This window comes from Candoia aspera, chromosome 1 (assembly GCF_035149785.1).
Source record: "Candoia aspera isolate rCanAsp1 chromosome 1, rCanAsp1.hap2, whole genome shotgun sequence".
In the NCBI taxonomy this organism is placed as follows: domain Eukaryota; kingdom Metazoa; phylum Chordata; class Lepidosauria; order Squamata; family Boidae; genus Candoia; species Candoia aspera.
In genome coordinates, this window is record NC_086153.1 from 258,366,275 (window position 1) to 258,378,508 (window position 12,234).

The window sequence follows — 12,234 nt, forward strand, 5'->3', positions numbered from 1 at the left end:
CAGCTCTTCCTGGGGGTGGTTGGCACCGTAGTGCCCTCCCCATTGAATTAGAGCTTTTCGCCACAATGGATCTTATATCTATCTATTTATAATGATAGTTTGCATTGTAAATTAGGTTTTATGGTTTTAAATTGTTTATTTTGTTGTAAACTGCCCGGAGTCCCCCTTTGGGGGGAGATGGGCAGTGACAGAAATTTGAAATATAAATAAATAAATAATCTTATCCCAATCTGAGCTAAAATGCTCATGCAAAAGACTATGTTTTATCAGTGCTTGTGTGTTAGAATTGCTCACAAATGCCCATTTTGAGAGCTACAGACAGAGTCATTCCATCTTCTGGTTTATATCCTTTCATTGCAGAGCCTAGAGTTGTTCCTTAGCAATAATACCAGAAAGGTAATCCATCTTTGGGTACATTTGGAATAATGCCCTGAATATTATCCTGATAACTACTGCTGCATACGTTATTTGAGTTTAACCCTTTAAAACACATGTGTACGCAGAAAGAGAGATTATTCAGTAATTTCAAAGTAACATGGACTCTATGCATACCACACATGCCTTGGTGCTTTAAATTTGTTTGTTCAGCTGCAAAATTCTCAGATTAACTATCTGTCAGGAGAAGTAAAATATGGTCTGGAAAGTAAGGAGTTGAAATCCAAGCCACTGGGAGAAAATTACAAAATGGACTCCTGCAATATGAATCAGAGAGAGAGAGAGTCTGACTCTCACACTTGCTAGAAAAATAAACCTGTAGTTTGAGGACCAGTAGATCATTAGCCATAACCTGGATAGTTCCAGCCATTTACTACTAGGCAGCATTTATTGACATAACTGTCACTGAATCTCCTTTTCTCTTAAATCTGCTGGAATATAAATTTGCTCATAATGCAAATACCACACAGTGTCCCAGAGGCAAGTCTGCAGGCAGGAAAACAGAAGTGCAATCTTCTGAAATGATCACTCAGTTCCCATGGAATCAGCCTGTTATTAAATCTTCAGATTTTAATGATTACATTTTCTTGAGGCAAATTAAGATTATACATTTGCATGCCATGCTTTTTATCATTCTGATTGTGTCAATACATATCAACAATGAGTCATTCTTTTATTGCATTCCAACAAAAGAATGGTTTATTTTGTTGTTCATTTGCATATTTTTAAAGGATTGGACACTTGAACTAAAGGGTGGCAACCCATGTTCATTTCCAGTGTCTGGACCAATGTTTCTAATGCTGTCTGGGGAATTCTGGGAGTTGAAGTCCACACATCTTAAAGTTGCTAAGGTTGAGAAACACTGGTCTGGACTGCCCTGTGCAACTCTGCATAAATATTCAGATATATACACAGACATATGTATATACATATTCATCCTGCCAGTCTAGTGCATATTATATCCCATTAATGTTTACCAATATTAAAAACCAATATAAGAATTAAAGTAATTGCCAAAACAAAAAACAAAGAAACCAAGACAAAAACATTTCAAAACTGAAAACAGTATAGCAGTTTTTACTAGGTAAATTCAGGCAGATACAGTAGATGATATAGTAGATGATATAAATAATAGGAAGGCACCGTCCTGGATTCCCAAGATAGGGAGTTCATAGTTTTAAGATCACCCCTGAGAAAGTGTTATAGCAGACAATAGCATACACAGGAGATGTTAAAATGCTTCAGATAATACTGCCTCAGGACACTGAATATGTTGCTGCAAGCAGTAGAGGAATACAGAGTTGCCTCTTTCTGTGGCAGCCCTGTCCTATACTTTTAGAAACAGACTTACAGGTTTAAAAACAGTGAACAATTCTATAAGAATCAGATATGGAGTCAATAGCCATAAGATAATGATGATTATTATATGCCATCAAGTTCTTGCCGACTCCTAGAGACCATGCAGATAGATTTATCTGTGATGATCTGTCCCTAATATGGTCCTTCAGCTTTTCCAATGGTGTCACTACTGTAACTGAGTCCATCCACTTGCTGCTGGTCATCCTCTTCTTCTCTTTCCTTTCAACTTTCCCAGCATTAGAGCTTCTCCAGAGAGCTAGGTCTTTGCATAAAATATCTGAAGTAGGATAATCTGAGCCTGGTCATTTGTGCCTCAAGTGAGAACTCTGTGTTGATTTGTTTGATGATTCATTTCTTTGTTTTCTTGGCTGCCCATGGTATTCTCAGGAGTCCTCTCCAACATGAATGTTCAAAAGCATCAATAGACTTCCCATTTTGCTACTTCAAAGTCCAACTTTTGCTTCCATAGAGTGTCACAGGGAATACCATGGCTTGCACAATTCTAATCTTTAATAACGATAAGACCCAGTGTTAAATCTAGTCTGATATTTATTTACCCAGTCCAATATTGTTGATTCCCTTGTTTTTAAAAGAAAGGGAGAAGCTAAAGCTCAAATTTGGCATCCTTCTGCATGTACAGCATATTTTCAACCACTGAACTGTCAACTCTCTTCCTAAGAGAGAGTTCCTCTGTATGGGAGTTGTTTTAAATCACTCTGTCTGGTGATCAGTGCACCTTTGTGTACCATATGCTCCACAGTGCTACAAATTATTAAAAAAGAAAGAAAGAAAGAATATGGGAAATCATTACCCGAGGCAAACTGGGTCTTCTCCCTAAGGTCCAATTTAAAATGCCTGTTGAATTTAACTTTAACACTGATTTGACTGTATTATATGTATGGCAACCAGATTAACTCAGAAGGCAGAAGCAACATTGCATGGTTTATACAACTCTGACCTCTGAAAATTGGAAACAGTTGGCTGCCCAGGTAGCACAAGAGGGAATGATGCCACTGCTTCCCAGCCATCAGGCTAATGGAAGTCCAACCCCAGGTCTTTCCCAAGTTATATGAAATTGCATTATATACCCAAACTGGTAAATAATTATCATGATGATGATCATTATGATAGCTATACATTCATCAAATATAGAATTCCATGTGGAAGCTCAAATGTACAGATTAAGCATGTGAACAGCACAGAATTTCAGCAAGTGGCATGAGATACAGCAATGCGTTAAGTATGTGTGATAATAAAAATTGAGGACTTATGTTTCCTGGTCAAGAAATGGGCTAAAATGGGGTAGGGGGAAGGCACTGTAATGCTGGAATAAAAAAAAAAAATCTGGAAATGATTAACACAAAAAAACCGCTAGTATGAATAGACATACAGTGTCTTTTCTATTGGCAAAGTATCTAATCAGATTCAGGTTTTTTTCCCAGCCAAAGACACATGCATACTACACGACTTGCACAAATTTCATGCACCAGATATGAACCTCTAAGGCTTCAGTTGCTATCCCAGATTCTTCACAATAGGATTCTTTATAGCCTTGGACTTTCCATATCCAGGCTATCTGGGGACTATTCTCAGGGGTTTACATCATGGAGAGAGCCATGTTCAAATTGATTCTGACAAGACCAGAATACTTTCTTGCATTCTACTGCTTTGAGAAGAAAATAATGATGTGCCCTCATAGCCTCTGAAAGCTTGTCAGTAACACAGGAAAGTTGCAGAGGAAGTCTATATTTTTCCTCCCCTTTGTAGGAAGAGATAGAACCTTGCAGGACCACACAAAGTGCCAGATGGAGCTCATCTTACTGACACTGAACGGTCCTCATAGTATTAGTCACTCCAAATGAGTCATTGTGTGAAGATGAAATATCAGTGTCAACAAAGACCACTGTAGTTTTCAGAGATAATATTTTGTTCTAAGTGAGCAAATGACCACATCCTCTGATCTACCTACCCTCATGATTTTGATTCCTGCAAATCTAATCTTTGGTTTTGCTGACACTTTTTTATCCTGTCAGGGCACTTGCACAGTGGGCAGAAAATCAAATTATATAATGATGAGGAAAGAAACATCTACCTGTTACATTTTTTCCCTGACTTGCTGCTGAAAAAAGACCTGGAAAACTGACAGGGAAAAAGTATCAAACCTATATTTTGCTATTAGAATTTTAGGTGAATATAAGACAGCACACATCTTCCATTATTTTAAGAGATTTTGGAATCTAACAAGTATTAACTTTGAAACATAAGTAACATACTATCTCAAATTTATATATTTTTTTGCTCTGAGTTTAGAAACTTTTATTATATAAACATCATTTTGGATAATATCTATTTACATTTTTTTTTCCCTAAACACCTACCTCGAAAACTCTGGTGCTCAAAGGCCTTCTGCCAGCCTTTATACAAAATACAGGCCAATCCAAATATCACTTTAGTCACATAGATGGCCTGCTACCAAGAAAGGAGAGGGTGGGGGGGAAGAGGAAGAGAAAGAAGAGGGGAAGGCAGGTAGGCAGGCAGGCAGGCATATGGATTATGGATTATGGATTGTGATTGTCCACCATTGTGTTAATATTTGAGGCAACCTCCCACTTAACTGATATATACTCAGTGCTGCCTTAGGAGATGTGTGGCTGTGGCATAAGTTCTTGCCACATGAACTATCCAAGCAATATCCTAAAACAATATCCTAAAACTCTACTCAGTGTCCTCAAAATACTTCAGGGATATTGATTCACCACCATTCTTGACTATCAAAAGTTATATGAAGATTGAACTACACCATTGAAGTAACATGAATTAGCCATGGGCTGTTGAAACTGCAGACAGCTTCAGTCCATCCCTACTGATATTCACATTCCACTGAGATTTAGCAGTTCAGCTGAAGAATGAGCAAGTTCATTAACAGAAATCGCATCAAGGATAGCTGCATAAAACCAAATACAACTCTGTTCTTCACATTTTACTTGTGTTCACTTAATCACATTTACTCAATTGACCATTTTTCTGAGTCCACACAGCACACTCAGCTATTAACTAATGATATGGTTTGGATTTCACACAACATGCTAAGCAAAAATGTGCTTGGTTAGTGCGTGATTGCTTATGTAAAATTTGTTCTGTATTTCTTGTTCCCATCTAATTAAACAAAGCCTCAGGATGAGTCACCTGCTCAATCCCTACAACATTATCAGAAAAGAAGAAACCCCTTTGAGATTCAATGTATGTGCAATAAATTCTTAATGTGCACTCCGAGAGACATGACTTGGCACCAGAAACAAATCAGAGAGCGCCCATTATATGAAAGCATGCATTCAGAAGATATAAAAGTGATGTTTTAATTTATTTGGGGAAATGAAATAAAGATAATGACTGTCAATGGATTCTGATGGAGATGTGCACCCTGCTGAGATATTCAAAAGTGATTGATACGCTTTCAGTTCATGGAGTTACCTGATGGGTAAGACCTTCCGCACCCCTTTTTCTCTTTCCTTCTCTCTAGCCTCTTTTCTGCTGTCTGCCTCCCACTCACTCAGCTGCACTTTGGCTGTTGTCTCCAGCACAGATCCTCTGACAGCTGTTTCCTTTTTTAAAAATCAGCCTGCACCTACCTACAGAGTGCTTTATCATTTTTAATAGCAGCTGAAGTGTCTTAAAAGTTCCAGCTGCCAGCCACATCTTCAAGATAGCAGCTGGACACGAGCCCCATTATAACTTGTATGCAGCCTCATGACTCCATGGTAGCACTTATATTATGAATACAGTGGAAACTAATGCTTTGGAAGAGCATTACAGAATCCTTTAGTATGTTAAATTCCATGTAATAGCATTCTCGTAAAATGCTCTTTTGTTCTAAGACTTGCATTTTCCAGTGGTGGAGTCTATAGCTTGAAGCTTCTACCCAAGAAACTGCAGTATGAAAGGAGAAGCATGCCTTTAAAACAATTGGCAACGGTAAAAAAGCTGTTATGCTGCCACTTCTTTTCATTTTCAAACCACGGAATGTGAAATAATAGGCATGTGCTCTCATTGTCACTCACATTTGCCCAGCATTAGGGTGAGGCTTTCTGCTCTCATTCGCATGACATCTACAGTACCTTTCTTAATCAGCTTCTGGAAAGGGGGAAAAAACTTCAAGAAAGAAGAGTACTGCAGGCTATCAGTTATTATATACCATCATATTTTGGCATGAAACCAAAAAAAAAAAAAACTTCAAGAGGGTAAGCTAACATTAGTAATCTGCTGCTTCCCCATAAAGCCCATCAATTCATTATTTTTAAATTAAATGCTAGCATAAATAGTAAAGCAGCCACAACGCATCTCTGTTTTAAATAATGAGGCCGATGCTAACCATTTCAGGGAAGAGGAGTTTCTTTGAAAAGCAAGTGTGAATGTTTGTCACAACAACCATAGTTTGGTTTGACATCATCATCTGGTTATTGCTGCTTCTCCCTCAGTACCACTTTCATCTAACTGATGCTACATTCGTATGTAGTCATAAACGACTCTGTGGCATCATGCACACAAATGATGGAGCTCAGTTTAGGAGCAGAATGCAGCTTTGCCCCTAGAGCAGTGTTTCTCAACCTTGGGAACTTTAAGATGTGTGGACTTCAACTCCCAGAATTCTCCAGCCAGGCTGGAGAATTCTGGGAGTGGAAGTCCACACATCTTAAAGTTCCCAAGGTTGAGAAACACTGCTCTAGAAGACCCTGTGGCTGATGTTTGCAATTTCTACTATTGAAAGACCTCACACCATAGAACTGGAAAGGCCTCACTGGATATTCTTACAAAATTATTACTGTTTCTCAGAGTGGGCTATACTGGGTCAGAGTATATTCAGAAGGAGTGCTAAAAATCATTGCATCTGTTTTACACCCTGCCCAAAATTATAATTCAAATATATAGATTGCTTCAGCTTGTTTGCCTTATTACTTCTGGTATGCAATTTGGCAAGGAGAAGTTTAATGCAGGAACAAGTATTCATATACCTTTACAATGCTCACTTATTAGATTTTATTTTTATCCTGACTTTGCACCAATAAATGACACTGAAAACAGGCCCTGACTGAACACTGGGTCATGATTTGCTATTGGACTTTATCCAGACTAAGGTAGCTTTCACCACCTTTGGTAACTTTGCATATGGGGGGAAAGAGAGAGGCAGCTAAAATAAATAATCAGTCACTGTAAAAGATAGGAGCCATTAAAAACAAAAACAACATTCCTTATATTCATGTAGTTTCCTACATTAAGGTAAGTTTACCTTTCCAAATTTGACTTCAATGCAGTTTTCTTTAAATTTCTCCTGTAAAGTCTCTGCTAGCTGACAGAGCAAAGCACCATTATCCAGTTTCTCCATGAAGGTTTCAGCTGTTATTTCTTTTCCTGAAAAAGGTACAAACACAATACCAATCAGCACAAGGTCTGTGGATTATTCATTGTGTGGAAAAGCATGATTGCACCACTGATTTTGTTTGGATCAAATTGTGGTTGCTGCCTCCTGAAGAAACAGGTCTCACGTTATAAATCACACATTCATTGGTTCTTAAAAAAAAGATGGAGAGCCTTGACTGGAAGAAACCTATGGCCAATGAAGTCAAAACATATCATTTAATTTCATGATTGCCAATCTGTATTTTCCCCACAGTGGTTAATAGTAACCCTGAAGAGAGTTGTTCTAAAGCTAAAAAATATGTAGCCAACCTAGCAGCTTCACATGCTGAGGCACGTCTTATAAATGCAGATGATTGCAGTGCCAGGTTGGGCTGAAATGATATGTTTTCATATTCTAAGTTTAACAGTTTTCCTTTAGGATTTGAGGAGGATGACATTACACTAGCGCACCAGTCAAAAGATATATGATTTAACTTGGTAAGAAGGTACTTGAAGCAACAGTCAATAGATTAGATGCCGTTTACCTTAATGAGCTGGGGGATGATGACAGTGGAAGTATTAAATACTTTATGGAGCAGAAAAAAATATTTTGCTTATTCAGGTTTAATAAATCTGATAGTTCTATTTAATATCTTCACTGTCAGAGGTTCGCTCTCTAGAATAAGGTTCCCTCTGGGTGGCTTCCACATGATAGCATTCCAGAGGGCCTTAAAAGACCTGCTGTTCTCCTAGACCAGTGTTTCTCAACCTCAGCAACTTTAAGATGCGTGCACTTCAATTCCCAGAATTCCCCAGCCAGCCTTGCTGTCTCAGACTCTGGGCGTGAGTGGCTGGAATCTCTTGCTGGGATGTTGGTTGTACCTGTTCTTTGTGTTGCTGGCCAGATATGCTACCTTTTCTTTTTTAGTTTTATTCTTCATTTATCTTGTTCTTATTTATCCTCTATTTTTATTTTGTTTGTATATATTGTGAGCCACCCAGAGTTATTTTGGAGTCAGTCAGCACCAAATTGAATTTTTATTTATTTTTTATTATGAAGATTATTGGTAACTCCACCCAAAAATGACACATTATCATTAAACTCACATAAGTAATTACAGCAATTTTTATAAAGGGCAAAACAGGAAGGTCTAACCATTACAATGCCTGCCTCAGGTGGACAAGGGGAAAATGGGCAAAAGAAATCAGGTTTCTTCAGCTCCGAAGAGCTTCAGCAACTGCAGAAATCCATGTTCCAGAAGAAAGGGACAAAAGATTTATCAACATGACTAGTTATTCTGTATGCAGTGAAGCTTCAATTTAACAGACCAATTGAAGGGAAGGGGTGCCTGTTACTCCCTAATTTCCATTAAGTGGTAAATTATGTCATTTGTGTTTGTGTGCTGACTTTAGTAAGCAAATGATCTAAAATTGCATCATTCACAACAATATATGTTATTTGTATAATGATGTCATTCTGCAAACAATGCAAATTGGCAGAATTGAGGTAGTTTGCATTATTTTCAGGATGACATCAACCACATGACAAAAACCACTTCAAATGACACCAGATTAGTGTCAAATTAATGTTAATTTATTTGTCACATCAAGATTATTTTGGAAGCAATGGTATTGTCCATTATGTTGAAGGGATGTCTGGATGCAAATTTGGTCTGCTGGTCCTGAAGTCTGCTAAATTGTGCACCTGTCAAATCAAGTTTTCACTGCACCAATGCAAAAAAAAAAAAAAGTCAGATAGTACTTAAATCATGATTTGACTGAGAATCTGTTCAAGGTAAGAATGCTTTAACTGAAGATGATGATGATGATGATAACATAAAAGAAAAGAGAAAAAAACATATCCTTCAACTTCTAACTCATTTGAAATCATTTGAAAAGAAAATATGGAGGACTGAAATTCTTTCCAACCCCTTTACCAATGGTAGCCATAGAAGACATCTGTATTTTCTTCTGTGTAACAAAGCAATGGGTGGGTGTTTCAGCATTCATGTGTGTATACACTGTTTCTGTCCATGGACTGATCACAATAGATAATAGGGCTTATTGTGGAGTATGCATTGCTCTTAGCTGTTTGTGTATGTTTGTGTATATGTGGCCTGTGAGTCAGTGTTGCTCCTGGGGACTGCCTGGACAATCCCTGCAGTTTTCTTGGCAAGATTCAGACGTGGTGTGTCCTTGCATCCTTCCTAGGGCTAAGACAGAGTGACTGGCCCAAGGTCACGCAGCTGGCTTTGTGCCTCAGGTGGGACTAGAACTCACAGTCTCCCAGTTTCTAGCCTGGTGCCTTAACACTACACCAAACTGGCTCTCATGACGGATATACTGGGTTTGGTTTATAGTGGTTTGTAAACAAGGGCTTATTGTGTGTTGCACAAGCTGAACTGGTTTATAAAGCAAGTTATGGTTAAGCAAATTGTTGTGGGGGAGGGGTAATACCCCAATCCAGTCTTTATTAAGTCAGGATGACCCAGCAACTGAGAAAAAAGCGTAAAGCTCCTAATCACAGCCACCCTGAAAAAGGTTCATCCATAAAATAAGAAAGTATAGGGACGCGGTGGCACTGCGGGTTAAACCGCTGAGCTGTCGATCGGAAGGTCGGCGGTTCGAAACCGCGCGGCGGGGTGAGCTCCCATTGCTCGTCCCAGCTTCTGCACACCAAGCAGTTCGAAAACATGCAAATGTGAGTAGATTAATTGGTACCGCTTCGGCGGGAAGGTAACGGCGTTCCGTGAGTCATGCTGGCCACGTGACCCGGAAGTGTCTATGACAACGCCGGCTCCAAGGCTTTGAAACGGAGATGAGCACCGCCCCCTAGAGTCGGACTCGACTGGACTTTACGTCAAGGGAAACCTTTACCTTTACCTTACAGTTGAGTCTTACATCCAGGGCAAAATTCAGGCATCAAGGATTTCTTAGCGAAACAATTCCATCCATACAAACTCAAAAAAGAATAAAAAAGCTCACTCAAGTCATCAAAAAAGTATCCTTTTTCAATGGGGTCTGAAGGTTTCAAATTCAGTTGCCATAAGAATCAAGGCTTTTTTTTTTATTTCTTTAGTTTAATGTTTCAGTTGGTATGTTATTATGTAATTTTGTGTTCTTTAAAATTATAGCTTGCCCAAAGCCTAAGACCAAAAATTAAATGGTTATTATCATATTGTGGAAATTAGAGTTTCTTTACTTGCCACTTAAAATTATAAGGTTATACAACAAATCAAAATCCAATTTCGCAGGCTTGACATTTAATTTCTTCATCAATTACTTGTTTATCACTCGCTGAAAGCTGACCATTATACAGAACTATGAAACTTAAAAAAAAAAAAATTCATGTATCTAATGAAGCACATTAAAAATTTAAGCCATAATTAAAATGTTAGTCTTTAAGATATAAAAAGTTTCTGTTGCTTTTGCAGCAACACATACTGTAGTAGCAACATATTCTAGCTTTTTTTAATTATGACAAAAAATATGGTTGCACAGTAGTTATCAGATGGAATTCTAATGATTAATTCTAATGATTAACCTATACTGTTAAGTCTTCTTGAGTTTATAAATACTGTCTGCAATACAATAGTTGCTCCACTTTTTCTCCTCCAACATAACTGAATATTTTAATTGAACTGAGATCTACTCATGATTTTTAATTTTTTAATACACTTACAATATTTGGTGGTGGAATACCATAAATGATGTTTCGTTTAGCACAAATGGTCTTTATACCTTTAAGCATGAGTGAAATGGTCTTTATTCTAAAATCATGTCCTATTTCATGATTTATGGTTCTGTCCTACTTCATTGGTTTATTTTATATACCTAGTCAAAGCAAAAAAAAAAGTTAATTGGATATTGAAAGAAATGCTGTTAACCACCACAGACATGTAGATTAAAATAAATGGATTTTACATTCAACATCTGTATCTGAAATATAAGTCACTTACATCAGCCTTCGCTATAGAGACTGTAGCCCCAGCAAGCAACATTTCTTCTTTGTCTATAGCAATCACCTTGAAATCCAAGAGACTGCAATGTTATCAAAGTTCTATTGCAGTCTTTTGAAATGATGCTCTTTCTCATTCATGGGATTGCAGCCCCACCTCCAACACCAGCACTCCATACCCCTCCACCTAAGGACTGTATATTGAAGAGGACATATGAAAATAAGCATCAAAGTACTTATAACAGCATGCTGGTAAGCATTTCATGCACTAAGGACCTCTGTATGATAATGAGCATCAAGCTAATGAATTACTAAAACTATATTCATTCAGCAGTGTCATTTCCATTTCCCATTTAATATTCAGGTGGTAGGGAAAGTGATATAACAAAGTCATGAGCAGAAAGGGCTGTATTCACTTCCTTCCACGGGGCTATTTGAGAGCTGATGTACATATGGCTGTCTCCTCACTGATTGGCATAACTTGCTAACACAGAATGGATCAAACAGAATTAGTTTCACTTATTCCACACAGATCCCAGATGTACAACCTCTATCAATCCAAGGGTCCCGTGGCATGCAAGGACCATACTCCAAAAGTGGGAGAAGTCAGGATGGGGCAACTGTATTTACTTTATTCTTAAATTGTATGATTTTGCAGGGGGTTGATATTAGCCATAGAAATAAGCTGCAGCTTTTTTTTTTCATCAAAAAATGTTTTGACACTGAGATTCTGCTGACCTTGGCTGATCCCACAAAGGCTAAGCAGGGTCCAACCTAGTTAATATTGGATAGGATAAACCAGGAAATCCCAAGGCAGTGGGCCAGAGTGGTCCATAGCTTCCATGTTCTTGCTGTTTTTGGCTTTCACTGGTTCCCAAGTCACCATTCCTCAATAGTGCCTTGTTCACTGTGACTTTGTCTCCTTCAGCCATCTTAACTCTAAATTACATTTTTCTGGCTATTGGAACATTTTGCAGTCCAATGTTGCCCTTGAGATCTTTTAAGGTAAGGGAGTTCCACACAGAAGCTGAACTGCATACTAGGAATTACAGCTTTCTTCCTTGCCAAATGGTTGCAAATATATCAAG

The 12,234-nt window shown here is 38.1% G+C and overlaps 1 protein-coding gene across 1 annotated transcript in view; it reads right to left on the reverse strand.

The window, feature by feature from the left end:
* GAS2 (growth arrest specific 2) overlaps window positions 1-12,234 on the reverse strand; it is a 124,091-nt gene that overhangs the window by 82,778 nt on the left and 29,079 nt on the right. Inside the window, exon 3 of the mRNA XM_063289561.1 lies at window positions 7,079-7,200. Coding sequence (XP_063145631.1) covers window positions 7,079-7,200 — 122 coding nt within the window. The remainder of the gene's footprint in view (window positions 1-7,078; window positions 7,201-12,234) is intronic.